Source organism: Phyllobates terribilis, unplaced genomic scaffold, assembly GCF_046119375.1.
Source record: "Phyllobates terribilis strain yellow unplaced genomic scaffold, ASM4611937v1 Scaffold_2__4_contigs__length_985480577, whole genome shotgun sequence".
Taxonomy (NCBI): Eukaryota; Metazoa; Chordata; class Amphibia; order Anura; family Dendrobatidae; genus Phyllobates; species Phyllobates terribilis.
Window position 1 is genome coordinate 295,589,483 of NW_027362762.1, and position 15,277 is coordinate 295,604,759.

The window sequence follows — 15,277 nt, forward strand, 5'->3', positions numbered from 1 at the left end:
CCAAAGATCGTCTTCCGGGAGAATGGTAACTTGCGACTTCTTCTCCAAACTCTTCTCCTCTTCCGAGCGCAACTATTCTATAGGAGACCGAGAGTTATTGGCCATTAAGCTGGCATTGGAGGAGTGGCGTTACCTGCTCGAGGGGGCTCTTCACCCGGTAATAATTTACACGGACCACAAGAACTTGGCTTACCTCCAGAGTGCCCAGAGACTTAACCCGCGCCAAGCCCGGTGGTCCTTGTTTTTTGCTCGCTTTGATTTTGTTCTTCATTTTCGCCCGGCTGACAAAAACATCAAAGCTGATGCCTTGTCCCGATCCTTCCTGGTGTCTGATCTTGAGGAGGAACCTATACACATCATCGATCCCGCCAGAGTAATGCAGGTGGCCCCCGTGAGTCTAAATCGTCTCCCTCCCGGTAAGACGTTCGTAACGGTACCTGATCGGGAGAAGATCCTACACTGGGGTCACTCGTCTAAGCTTGCTGGCCACGCCGGTCAGAAAAAGACCCTCCAGCTTATCACCCGGCACTACTGGTGGCCTACCCTGCACAAGGACGTAACAGACTTTGTTTCTGCCTGTGTGTCCTGCGCCCGCAACAAGGTTCCGAGACACCTGCCAGCCAGTCGCCTCCTTCCTCTTCCAGTACCTGCTGCCCCCTGGCAGCATATAGCTATGGACTTCATAACAGATCTCCCTGTCTCTGCCGGTTGTACGGTCATTTGGGTGGTCGCTGACCGCTTTTCCAAAATGGCTCATTTCATTCCCCTGCCAGGCCTCCCGTCTGCACCCGAGCTGGCTAAAGACTTTATCCGCCACATCTTCCGTCTCCATGGCCTGCCCCTCCACATCGTGTCGGATCGTGGGGTCCAGTTCACCTCACGCTTCTGGAGAGCCACATGCAAGCTGCTAGACGTCACCCTGGACTTCTCCTCCGCATACCACCCACAGTCCAATGGTCAAGTGGAGCGGATCAATCAGATCCTGACCAGTTACCTCCGGCACTTCGTTAATGCCCACCATTCAGACTGGGTGGATCTCCTGCCATGGGCCGAATTCTCTTACAATAATCACGAGAGCGAATCATCCTCCAAGTCCCCGTTTTTTGTAGTCTTCGGTCAGCATCCTCGGATCCCATTTCCCATCTCCACCTCGGTGGACAATCCGGCTGCGGAATCTCTCTTTAGCAAATTTTCCTCCATTTGGGAGAGTACCCGATCCGCACTCCTTCTGTTGTCCGAGCGGATGAAAAAACACGCTGACAAGAAACGCCTGGATCCTCCACAATTCCGTCCTGGAGATAAAGTCTGGCTCTCGTCCAAGTATGTCCGGCTCAAGATTCCTTCCTACAAGTTAGGGCCTCGGTTCATCGGCCCACTGGAAGTTATCAAACAAATCAACCCAGTGGCCTATAAATTGAAACTCCCGGCCAACTTGCGGATCCCTAATTCCTTCCATGTATCTCTCCTCAAACCCGTGGTACTTAACTCTTTTTCCAAGTCTACAGGTACGCCTCCTGCTCCGGTTTCCGCTGAAAACGAGTTTCAGGTAGAGAACATTCTGGCCACCAAAAGGGTAAGAGGAAAAACCTTTTTTCTGGTAGATTGGAAGGGGTTTGGTCCTGAGGAGAGAACGTGGGAGCCCCGGGAGAACATCCATGCCCCTCTCATCCTTGATAAATTTCTGTCTGGTCTAAAAAAGGGGGGGCCTAAAGGGGGGGTACTGTAGCGTCGGCGTCCCTGCCTCCTGCTAGGCAGGGACGCTGTTCCCCTCACCTCTCCACTCCGTGCCCGGCGTCCTTCTTCCGCTCTGCTGGCAGCGCGCGCTGCTTCCTGGCCACTGTGCTTAGGGCGCGCGCGCGCTCCCCTCTCTTAAAGGGACCGCGCGCGACGTCCTAAGGAGTCCCCGGCCAATGGCCGGAGGACCTCACCATATATAAGGCACCTCCTCCAAAATGGAGGTGCCCGAGCAATGTTGTTGCAAAGCCTTCACTCTGCTTCAGCCCTCAGGTCCCGTTACCTGTTACCTGCCAGTCACCTGCCAGATTCCTGCTTGGTACCTGCCTGATATCCGTTTACCTGCTTGCAAGCCTGCGGTCCAACGGTCTGCCTTCCGACACCTGTCAGTCTGTCTATGGACCAGCCTGCCCGCTCACCTGGGAGCGCTCATCTGCTACCTGCCTGCTAGCCTACCTGGAGGCTCTGCCGTCACTTGCCGTGACCACCTGCCCGTCCAGAGACTCTTGCCCGCTCACCTGGGAGCGCTCACCTGCTACCTGCCTGCTAGCCTACCTGGAGGCTCTGCCGTCACTTGCCGTGACTACCTGCCTGTCAAAAGACTCTCGCCCGCTCACCTGGGAGCGCTCACCAGCCACCTGCCTGCTGTCCTTCTACCCAGAGACTCCCCTGTCACTTGCCGTGAGTACCCGTCCTTCTACTCAGAGACTGTCCCTGCCACTTGCCGTGACTACCTGCCCTTCTACCCAGAGACTGTCCCTGTCACTTGCCGTGACTACCTGCCCGTCTTCCCTGGGAGCCACCCGCTTCCTTACAAGGACCGCCCCCTTGTATAGTTGCTCAGAGGTTCCGCCTCCCAGACCCGTTACAATGGTGAATAAAGACAAGAAACAAGAACAATGCACACATAATGTAATATTTAAAAGAAAAGCAATACATATAACCATCTCTTTATTACAGACAGTAGAGTTTATTTTACATGTTCTATTATAAGATTAGTGTGAAAAAATCTAATGCAGCAAACTACTTGAACTAAAGAAATGACCCATTGAAAGAATTGAAGTGTTATGGATGGGACTGGTCATTATCATTACTGCTGGGCTGAATATCCTACACCTGGTATTTGTAATTGCGCATACCTATCATACTACACCAGCTGGCTACTTATTATTCATTTAGCATGGATTGATGATATGATATCCTGACAACCATGCAAATTATGCAATAAAGCAATCTCTTCTATTCCCTGTGCACATGAAAATATCTCAAAGTTTGGCCAGACTTAGAACAGTCGGATTAAGCCGGTCAGATGATGGGATATATATACTCCACTATTGAGTATGTTCAATAGTAGGCAATAAAAAAATAAAAGAACACTTTTTAAACAATTTTTACATCTTGCTTTAGGGGTATTCATTTCCAAGCCATATCTCGCAGGCATTTCCATTCCATCCTTCCCAGCATTCACAGTTTCCACAGTTACATATCCCGTTGCCTAAAAACAAATTGAATAGGAGTTTAATTGTCACAATCAAAATGTACTACTTCAAATGCCTTATTAAAGAGTAGCAGGTCATAATCAAAACCCTATAACTGGTCCCTTAAATATTCCTTTTTTGTGTGGAGCACTTTGCATTTGATTTGGCAGCAACTGGAAATATAGACTTTCAGACAACTAATAGCATCTTTTCAGCAGTGCTCTTAGCAAAGTGCTATACACTATAATCATGCTGTCTTTTATTTCTCTCAGGCTTTATAGTGTGTTAGATGGATACTTAACTGTACTCATCTGCACTGGCTGCACCTGAAGACCAAAAGTAACCCTTCCTGTTCCTTTGCACTATGTATCATTTATAGCCCATATTTTACACATGTATATAATGTACTCATACATAGACTTATTCTAACTGTGTGAAATCTAAGCTGTTTACATTGCCATGCATTAGGTGCTGGAGATGTTGGAATAAAATACATTTACAACATCAAAAGATTTTCTTTACCATTTCAATGACACATGAAATCATGACACTTAATAAAATATAAGTATTGTCATTCTTTATGAATGTAAATCTGGACTATAAAAAAGGATCAGTACAAGGAGTGGTGCTCCGATATGTATACACTGCTCAAAAAAATAAAGGGAACACTTAAACAGCACAATGTAACTCCAAGTCAATAACACTTCTGTGAAATCTACCTGTCCAGCCATGAAGCAACACTGATTGTGAATCAATTTCTCCTGCTGTTGTGCAAATGGAACAGACAACTGGTAGAAATGATAGGCAATTAGCAAGATACCCCCTATAAAGGAGTGGTTCTGCAGGTGGTGACCACAGACCATTTCTCTGTTCTCATCCTTTTTGGCTATTGTTTTGGTCACTTTTTCATTTTGCCATTGCTCTCATCCCTAGAGGTACAGTTGCATGAGGCGGTGTCTACAGAACAACCCACAGAAGTTGCTCAGGTAGTGCAGTTCATCCAGAATGGCACATCAGTGCGAGCTGTGGCAAGAAGGGTAGCTGTGTCTGTCAGCACAGTGTCCAGAGGCTGGAGCAGATACCAGGAGATGTGGAGGGAGCCATAGGAGGGCAACAACCCAGCAGCAGGACTGTTACCTCCTCCTTTGTGCAAGAAGGAACAGGAGAAGCACTGCCAGAGCCCTGCAAAATGACCTCCAGCTGGCCACAAATGTGAATATGTCTGCACAAACGTTTAGAAACCGACTCCATGAGGGTGGTATGAGGGCCCGACATCCACAGATGGGGGTTGTGCTCATAGCCCAACACCATGCAGGACGCTTGGCATTTGCCACAGAACACCAGGATTGGCAAAGTCGCCACTGGCTCCCTGTGCTCTTCACAGATGAAAGCAGGTTCACACTGAGCACATGTGACAGACGTGACAGAGTCTGGAGATGCAGTGGAAAGTGATCTGCTGCCTGCAACATCCTTCAGCATGACCGGTTTGGCAGTGGGTCAGTAATGGTATGGGGTGGTATTTCTTTGGAGGGCCGCACAGCCCTCCATGTGTTTGCCAGAGGTAGCCTGACTGCCATTAGGTACCGAGATGAGATCCTCAGACCCCTTGTGAGACTATATGCTGGTGCGGTTGGCCCTGGGTTCCTCCTAATGCAGGACAATGCCAGACCTCATGTGGCTGGAGTGTTTCAGCAGTTAGTGCAAGATGAAGGCATTGAAGCTATGGATTGGCCCGCCCGTTCCCCAGACCTGAATCCGATTGAGCACATATGGGACATCATGTCTCGCTCCATCCACCAACGTCATGTTGCACCAAAGACTGTCCAGGAGTTGGCAGATGCTTTAGTCCAGGTCTGGGAGGAGATCCCGCAGGAGACCATCTGCAACCTCATCAGGAGCATGCCCAGGCATTGTAGGGAGGTCATACAGGCACGTGGAGGCCACACACAATACTGAACCTCATTTTGACTTGTTTTAAGGACATTACATAAAAGTTAGATCAGCCTGTAGTGTGTTTTTCCACTTTAATTTTGGAGCTGACTCCAAATCCAGGCCTCCATTGGTTACTAAATTTGATTTTCATTGATGATTTTTGTGTGATTTTGTTGTCAGCACATTCAACTTTGTACAGAACAAAGTATTCAATGAGAATATTTAATTCATTCAGATCTAGGATGTGTTATTTGAGTGTTCCCTTTATTTTTTTGAGCAGTGTATATATACAGTACAGACCAAAAGTTTGGACACACCTCATTTAAAGATTTTTCTGTATTTTCATGACTATGAAAATTGTACATTCACACTGAAGGCATCAAAACTATGAATTAACACATGTGGAATTATATACTTAACAAAAAAGTGTGAAACATCTGAAAATATGTCTTATATTCTAGGTTCTTCAAAGTAGCCACCTTTTGCTTTGATGACTGCTTTGCACACTCTTGGCATTCTCTTGATGAGCTTCAAGAGGTAGTCACCGGAATTGGTTTTCACTTCACAGGTGTGCCCTGTCAGGTTTAATAAGTGGGATTTCTTGTCTTATAAATGGGATTGGGACCATCAGTTGTGTTGTGCAGAAGTCTGGTGGATACACAGCTGATAGTCCTACTGAATAGACTGTTAGAATTTGTATTATGGCAAGAAAAAAGCAGCTAAGTAAAGAAAAACGAGTGGCCATCATTACTTTAAGAAATGAAGGTCAGTCAGTCCGAAAAATTGGGAAAACTTTGAAAGTGTCCCCAAGTGCAGTTGCAAAAACCATCAAGCGCTACAAAGAAACTGGCTCACATGAGGACCGCCCCAGGAAAGGAAGACCAAGAGTCACCTCTGCTTCTGAGGATAAGTTTATCTGAGTCACCAGACTCAGAAATCGCAGGTTAAGAGCAGCTCAGATTAGAGACCAGGTCAATGCCACACAGAGTTCTAGCAGCAGACGCATCTTTTCAACAACTGTTAAGAGGAGACTTTGTGCAGCAGGCCTTCATGGTAAAATAGCTGCTAGGAAACCACTGCTAAGGACAGGCAACAAGCAGAAGAGACTTGTTTGGGCTAAAGAGCACAAGGAATGGACATTAGACCAGTGGAAATCTGTGCTTTGGTCTCATGAGTCCAAATTTGAGATCTTTGGTTCCAACCACCGTGTCTTTGTGCGATGCAGAAAAGGTGAACGGATGGACTCTACATGCCTGGTTCCCACCGTGAAGCATGAAGGAGGAGATGTGATGGTGTGGAGGTGCTTTGCTGGTAACACTGTTGGGAATTTATTCAAAATTGAAGGCATACTGAACCAGCATGGCAACCACAGCATCTTGCAGCAGCATGCTATTCCATCCGGTTTGCGTTTAGTTGGACCATCGTTTATTTTTCAACAGGACAATGACCCCAAACACACCTCCAGGCTGTGTAAGGGCTATTTGACTAAGAAGGAGAGTGATGGGGTGCTACGCCAGATGACCTGGCCTCCACAGTCACCAGACCTGAACCCAATCGAGATGGTTTGGGGTGAGCTGGACCGCAGAGTGAAGGCAAAAGGGCCAACAAGTGCTAAGCATCTCTGGGAACTCCTTCAAGATTGTTGGAAGACCATTTCCGGTAACTACCTCTTGAAGCTCATCAAGAGAATGCCAAGAGTGTGCAAAGCAGTCATCAAAGCAAAAGGTGGCTACTTTGAAGAACCTAGAATATAAGACATATTTTCAGTTGTTTCACACTTTTTTGTTAAGTATATAATTCCACATGTGTTAATTCATAGTTTTGATGCCTTCAGTGTGAATGTACAATTTTCAGAGTCATGAAAATACAGAAAAATCTCTAAATGAGAAGGTGTGTCCAAACTTTTGGTCTGTACTGTATATATATATATATATTTATATATATGTATATACATAATTTGGGTATACAGCAAGGTACATATCTATATATTTCGCTGTGCATAGAGCAGTATGTGTGTACAGATACAAGGGAGAGCTCTGGAGGGAGGAGTGTGCAGGGAGATGGGAGAGCAGTGTCTGTAGCCATATGCACAGCAGCGAGTGAGCTCTGCTAAATAGAGCCACGCCCACCCACACAGCATGAAAGTTACCTGACTGAGATGTCACATCATATTCCAGAACTTGATTTGACATCACAGGAAGCCAGAGAATTCTCAGCCAGAGATCATATGACCAGGAGAGGAACTCAGGTTATAGAAGGATTTCGAAAAGCAAGATATTTACAAAAGAGCTCAACTATGGCAGTTGGTTCACAAGAAAGGAAATAAAAGTAGTGGCTAACTCCTTTAGCACAATGCCAAGGAGGAAAGATAACAGCAAGGATCATCTTGGAGAAGCAGTTGTTGCTTATTAATAAATCTAGGTGGTTATAAGACCATTTTCAAACAATTTTCAAGCAAAAACATTTTTGAGTAGGGATGAGCGAACCCGAACAGTAAAATTCAGGGTTCGTACAGGACACCTAGTGCCTGGTGCTGAACTCCGAACACAAACTTCTCCAGGAAAGTCCATGTTACTGTTAAGAGTTCGGATGCGTAATAAAGGCTACACCGGGGAATCACTGGATGTCAAGGGAACACCGAGGATTACTCTGGAACAGCTGGAATTATTTTTAATAATAAATGGGTAAACTTGCAAATGTGTGGGGAGTCTATATTCAAATAAACTTTTTTTTCCTGCGTGTGTATTTTTTTTCTTTTAACTGAGTGGGTTAGTAATTGGGGTGTCTGATAGAAGCCTCTCCATTAATAAACCCTGGGCTTGATACCAGCTGATATTACACAGCTGACATCAACCCCCAAAAATATTAGCATGATTGCCACTGCACCAGGGCAATCAGGAAGAGCTAAGGCTAAGCACCAAACTGGCGCATCTAATGGACGTGCCATTTCTGGGGCTGCTGAGGGCTGGTCTTATTAGGCTGGGAAGGGGACAATATCTATGGCTCTTCCCAGCCTATTAATATCAGCCCCCGGCTGTCTGCTTTGCCTTAACTGGTTATTGAAAATAGGGGGGGCCCTCACATAATTTTTTAAGGGTCCCCCCATTTTTAATAACCAGCAGACAGCTGGGGGATTATATTAATAAGCTGGGAAGATCCATGGATATTGGCCTCTTCCCAGCATAATAAGACCAGCTCACAGCTGTCGGCTTTCCCTAGCTGGTTATTAAAAATAGGGGGGACCCCACATCATTTTTTCATTTATTTATCTATCTATTTATTTATTTATTAAGAAGTACAGTAAAGTACATATGCAAGGCATTGCTCCACTCCTCCACTTGGACCTCTACCTCCTGGTTCAAGACTATTATTATTATTTTTTATTTTTTCATTCTATGTTATTTTAATTCACTTTACTATCCACATTTGTTTTCAGGGCAATTGGCCTCTCTTACCCCCATTTTGCTTCCTTTTTCAGCCCCCCTAGCCCTTACTACGACCATTTTACAGCCATTTTACAGCACCAAAATTCAGGTCCCCATTGACTTATATGGGGTTCGGGTCTGGGGTCAAGTTCGGATCAAGTTTTGGTACCCAAACTAAACTTTGGACTAAAGTTCGGCCTAACCCATCGAATCCGAACTTCTACGTGTCCGCTCATACCTAATTTTGAGTCTATCATTCCATAGTGGGAAATATTATTTTCAAGCATAAAACATTCAAGACAGTTGACAATTCTCCTAGGTGCGAACATCCAGAAAATTCACCTCACGCTCAGACCATGCAATGCTCAGAGAAATTGCAAGAAACCGAAGAGCTACAGATAAGACTCTAAAAGCCTCAGTTCGACTAAAGTTTGCAAAGTTGCGTCTGAACAAACAAGCATTCTGGTACAAAGCCCTTTGGACAGGCAAGACCAGCGTAAAGATGTTTGGCCATAATGCCCTGTACCATGTTTGGTGAAATCCAAAACCAGCATATCAGCACAAACACCTCATACCAACTGTCAGGGATGGTGGTGGAGGGGTGATGATTTGGCCTTAATTTCTGCTACAGTACCTGAGCACTGGGCAATCATTGAGTCAACTTCCATTTGAAAGAAATGCATATCAAATGGAAATAATGAGGCATATCTAAAGAAGAATATAATGCTGTCTGCAGGGAATGCAGGGCAAGCATTAGAAGAGCTAAAGCCAGTAATGAAGTCAGGCTTGCAAAGGAGACCAAAAGCAATAAAAAAGGATTTGGGGGGTATGTCAAATGCAAAACAAAAGTCAAAAATGCTATAGGATTTTTACAGGATGAAAAGGGTGATGTGGTCAAAAATGATGTTGAGAAGGCCGAAATTTTAAATTCTCATTTTGCATCTGTGTTATTTAAGAAAGCAAATGTAACTTCAATTGATCTTCACTGTGCTATCGAAGGAATGAAAGAATCCACACTATCTATAAACAGAGAGACTGTGAGAGAGCACTTAGCTAATTTAATTAAATTTAAATATCCTTGTCAAGATGAATTACATCCTAGGGTACCAAAACAGATAGCAGTGGAAATTGCAGAGCCACTCTCCAGAATCTTTGAAAAATCCTGGAGAAGAGGAGAAGTCCCAGAAGAATGGAGAAGGGCAAATGTTGTCCCTATCTTCAAAAAAGGAAAGAAGATGGAGTCAGGAAATTACAGGCCAGTGAGCCTTACTTCTATACCAGGAAAGATCTTTGAACAAATTATTAAACAGCATGTATGTAAGTACTTTGATAAGAATACAATTATTAACCAGATCTAATATGGGTTTGTAGCAAACAAGTCATGCCAGACTAATCTAATTTCCTTCTATGATGGAATCACTGATTGGGTGGTGGATCAGGGAAATGCGGTAGATATAGTATATCTCGACGTCAGCAAAGCATTTGATAAAGTATCTCATACTATCTTTATTGAAAAAATGACCAAGTATGGGATTGACAAGACTATGGCTATATGTATTCATAACTGGCTCAGTGATCGTACTCAAAGAGTGGTAATAAATGGTTGCACATCCAATTGGAAGAGTATGTCAAGTGGGGTACCACAAGGCTCTGTCCTGGCCCCAGTGTTGTTTAACATTTTTATAAATAATATAAATAAGGGAACTGAAGATAAATTAATTAAATCTGCAGACGATGCAAAGCTAGGAGGGATAGCTGACACAGAGAAATTAATCAGAAGGATCCAGATAAGCTTGAACAATTGGCAGCGACTAATAGAATGGTATTTAACAGGGAGAAATGCAGGATTCTGCATCTGGACAAGAAAAATGAAAATTACTTCTACAGAATGGGAGGAATAGAATTAAGCAACAGCATGTGTGAAAAAGACTTGGGTATACTAATAGATCACAGACTGCACATGAGTCAACAGAGTGATGCAGCAGCAAAAATTGCATAAACAGTTCTGGGACGTATTAAGAGAAGCATAGAGTCTAGATCACGTGAAGTAATTATCATTCTCTACTCCTCCTTGCTCAGACCTTATCTGTAATACTGTGTCCAGTTCTGGGCATCACATTTTAAAAAATACATCATAAAAACTGGAGCAAGTTCAGAGAAGAGTTACCATGATGGTGAGTGGACTGCAAAGTATGTCCTATATACAAAAAACTGCAACGAATCCCTGATATAAAGTGCATTGTGAAAGTATTTGGCCCCCTTGAACTTTTCTACCTTTTGCCACATTTCTGGCTTCAAACATAAAGATATAAAATTCAAATTTTTTGGGGAAGAATCAACAACAAGTGAGACACAATCGTGAAGTGGAATGAAATTTATTGGATATTTTAAACTTTTTTAATAAATTAAAAACTGAAAAGTGGGGCGTGCAATATTATTCGGCCCCCTTGAGTTAATACTTTGTAGCGCCACCTTTTGCTGCTATTACAGCTGCAAGTCGCTTGGGGCATGTCTCTATCAGTTTTGCACATCGAGAGGCTGAAATTCTTGCCCATTCTTCCTTGCAAAACAGCTTGAGCTCATTGAGGTTGGATGGAGGGCGTTTGTGAACAGCAGTTTTCAGCTCTTTCCACAGATTTTCGATTGGATTCAGGTCTGGACTTTGACTTAGCCATTCTAACACTTGAATACTCTTATTTTTGAACCATTCCATTGTAGATTTTGCTTTATGTTTGGGATCATTGTCTTGTTGGAAGATAAATCTCTGTCCCAGTCTCAGGTCTTTTGCAGACTCCAACAGGTTTTCTTCCAGAATGGTCCTGTATTTGGCTCCGTCCATCTTCCCATCAATTTTAACCATCTTCCCTGTCCCTGCTGAAGAAAAGCAGGCCCAAACCATGATGCTGCCACCACCATGTTTGACAGTGGGATGGTGTTTTGAGGGTGATGAGCTGTGTTGCTTTTACGCCAAACATATCGTTTTGAATTGTGGCCAAAAAGTTAGATTTTGGTTTCATCTGACCAGAGCACCTTATTCCACATGTATGGTGTGTCTCCCAGGTGGCTTGTAGCAAACTTCAAACAAGACTTTTTATGGATATCTTTGAGAAATGACTTTCTTCTTGCCACTCTTCCATAAAGGACAGACTCTCCCAAATAAGCTGTAGATCTCTGCAGTTCATTCAGAGTGATCATGGGCCTTTTGGCTGCATCTCTGATCAGTCTTCTCCTTGTTCGAGATGAAAGTTTAGAGGGACGGCCGGGTCTTGGTAGATTTGCAGTGATCTGATACTCCTTCCATTTCAATATGATCGCTTGCACAGTGCTCCTTGAGATGTTTAAAATTTGGGAAATCTTTTTGTATCCAAATCCGGCTTTAAACTTCACCACAACAGTATCTCGGACCTGCCTGGTGCGTTCCTTGGTCTTCATGATGCTCTCTGCACTTGAAACAGAACCCTGAGACTATCACAGAGCAGGTGCATTAATACGGAGACTTGATTACACACAGGTGGATTCTATTTATCATTACCAGTCATTTAGGGCAACATTGGATCATTCAGAGAACCTCACTGAACTTCTGGAGTGAGTTTGCTGCACTGAAAGTAAAGGGGTCGAATAATATTATACACCCCACTTTTCAGTTTTTAATTTGTTAAAAAAGTTTAAAATATCCAATAAATTTCGTTCTACGTCACGATTGTGTCTCACTTGTTGTTAATTTTTCCCCCAAAAATTAGAATTTTATATCTTTATGTTTGAAGCCAGAAATGTGGCAAAAGGTAGAAAAGTTCAAGGGGGCCAAATACTTTCACAATGCACTTTATATAAGGTGTCCTAGAGGGCATTATTACCTATAAATACATCCAACGAAGAAAAAATGCCAGGACCAAAATGCATCCACATTGTTTAAAAAGATGTCAATTTTATTGAATAAAAGACAAAAACAAATATTATTATAAGAATCCAACAACAGGTGTAATGATGCACAGAAAGATGATTGAGCAACAGAGATAGCCCAATACTATATATACAGTACTCTAATTAATTCTGCAGGTATAAAGCGACATAGTGCTCAATAAATCTTTGATCATATAAATAATACATCAAATATATATATATATATATATATATATATATACAGTACAGACCAAAAGTTTGGACACACCTTCTGATTTAAAGATTTTTCTGTATTTTCATGACTTTGAAAATTGTACATTCACACTGAAGGCATCAAAACTATGAATTAACACATGTGGAATTATATACTTCAAAAAAGTGTGAAACAACTGAAAATATGTCTTATATTCTAGGTTCTTCAAAGTAGCCACCATTTGTTTTGATGATTGCTTTGCACACTCTTGGCATTCTCTTGATGAGCTTCAAGAGGTAGTCACCGGAAATGGTTTTCACTTCACCAGGTCAATGCCACACAGTTCTAGCAGCAGACACATCTTTTCAACAACTGTTAAGAGGAGACTTTGTGCAGCAGGCCTTCATGGTAAAATAGCTGCTAGGAAACCACTGCTAAGGACAGGCAACAAGCAGAAGAGACTTGTTTGGGCTAAAGAACACAAGGAATGGACATTAGACCAGTGGAAATCTGTGCTTTTGTCTGATGAGTCCAAATTGAGGGAACCTGGGTTCCAACCACCGTGTCTTTGTGCGACGCAAAAAAAGGTGAACGGATGGGCTCTACATGCCTGGTTCTCACCGTGAAGAATGGAGGAAAAGGTGTGATGGTGTGGGGGTGCTTTGCTGGTGACACTGTTGGGGATTTATTCAAAATTGAAGGTATACTGAACCAGCATGGCTACCACAGCATCTTGCAGCAGCATGATATTCCATCCGGTTTGCGTTTAGTTGGACCATCATTTATTTTTCAACAGGACAATAACTCCAAACACACCTCCAGACTGTGTAAGGGCTATTTGACCAAGAAAGAGAGTGATGGGGTGCTACGCCAGATGACCTGGCCTCCACAGTCACCAGACCTGAACCCAATCGAGATGGTTTGGGGAGAGCTGTACCGCAGAGTGAAGGCAAAAGGGCCAACAAGTGCTAAGCATCTCTGGGAACTCCTTCAAGATTGTTGGAAGACCATTTCCGGTGACTACCTCTTGAAGCTCATCAAGAGAATGCCAAGAGTGTGCAAAGCAGTCATCAAAGCAAAAGGTGGCTACTTTGAAGAACCTAGAATATAAGACATATTTTCAGTTGTTTCACACTTTTTTGTTAAGTAAATAATTCCACTTGTGTTAATTCATAGTTTTGATGCCTTCAGTGTGAATGTACAATTTTCAAAGTCATGAAAATACAGAAAAATCTTTAAATGAGGTGTGTCCAAACTTTTGGTCTGTACTGTATATATATACACACTGCTCAAAAAAATAAAGGGAACACTTAAACAAAAGAATATAACTCCAAGTGAAGCAAACTTCTGTGAAATCAAGCTGTCCACTTAGGAAGCAACACTGATTGTCAATCAATTTCACATGCTGTTGTGCAAATGGAATAGACAATAGATGGAAATTATTGGCAATTATCAAGACATGCTCAATAAAGGAGTGGTTCTGCAGGTGGATACCACAGACCACATCTCAGTACCAATGCTTTCTGGCTGAGGTTTTGGTCACTTTTGAATGTTGGTTGTGCTTTCACACTCGTGGTAGCATGTTACAGACTCTACAACTTACAGAAGTTGCTCAGGTAGTGCAGCTCATCCAGGATGGCACATCAATGCGAGCTGTGTCAAGAATGTTTGCTGTGTCTGTCAGCATAGTGTCCAGAGGCTGGACTAGAAGCAATGGAATGAAATTGAAAGTGAAAAGATTAGATATTAAAAAAAACTTTTTGACAGTGAGGGTGATCAATGAGTGGAACAGGCTGCCATGAGAGGTGGTGAGTTCTCCTTCAATGGAAGATGGTTTGGTGAATCCTGCATCGAGCAGGGGGTTGACCCCTGAGGTCCCTTCCAACTCTAACATTCTATGATTCTTTGATTCCTCTGTATACCAACATTTTTGAGTCAAATAACATGCCATCTATCCAAAAGCTAAAACTTGGCCAATACTGCATCATGTATAGAACAGTGTTTCAAACCACATCGGAACAGCTGAAAAAGAAAATAATCAAGGTGTTGCAATGGCCAAGTCAAAGGCCAAACCCATGGCAATCCCTGCATGTGTCACAGCTGTCTAACAGCCATGACACTTGCAGCCACGGCGACAGTAAAAGAAATGCCGAGCATGCCAAAATACTCGCTTAGCACCAGAGCGTGCTTGCCCGAAAGGGTTAACGATTCATACTCGATCATCACTAATTGGGAGCATTTACTTTGTCACCTGTATGACATTCATCTATCACAAGCAGGTATAAACAGGGGAAAAAGAACATGCCCCCACAATAGCATAGAGTGAGTCACATAATTTATTCATAACAAGTGAGTCTTATCATTTATTTTATTTATTTACTTGAGATATGTAACTTATTTTATTTATTTATATTTACTCCACACATGGTCACATGAAACAAGGCATCTACAGGGAAAGAAAAGACTAGAGCTGCAGAGGAATAAATAAAGACGCAGAAAGGATAAAAAAGGATACTGGAAAGTGGTGTTTTTTGTATTAATATGGTTAAAATAATAGTGCGCACTACTTCAAAGAGTTTTTTTTTTTGCTTTTGTTTTTCGCACAGTGGGCTGAA

General features: G+C 43.1%; 1 protein-coding gene across 1 annotated transcript in view; it reads right to left on the minus strand.

Annotated features, from left to right (window-relative positions):
* Positions 1 to 2,629: 2,629 nt before the first annotated feature.
* ITGBL1 (integrin subunit beta like 1) overlaps positions 2,630 to 15,277 on the minus strand; it is a 768,314-nt gene continuing 755,666 nt past the window's right edge. Inside the window, exon 11 of the mRNA XM_073670396.1 lies at positions 2,630 to 3,229. Coding sequence (XP_073526497.1) covers positions 3,138 to 3,229 — 92 coding nt within the window. The 3' untranslated portion in view covers positions 2,630 to 3,137. The remainder of the gene's footprint in view (positions 3,230 to 15,277) is intronic.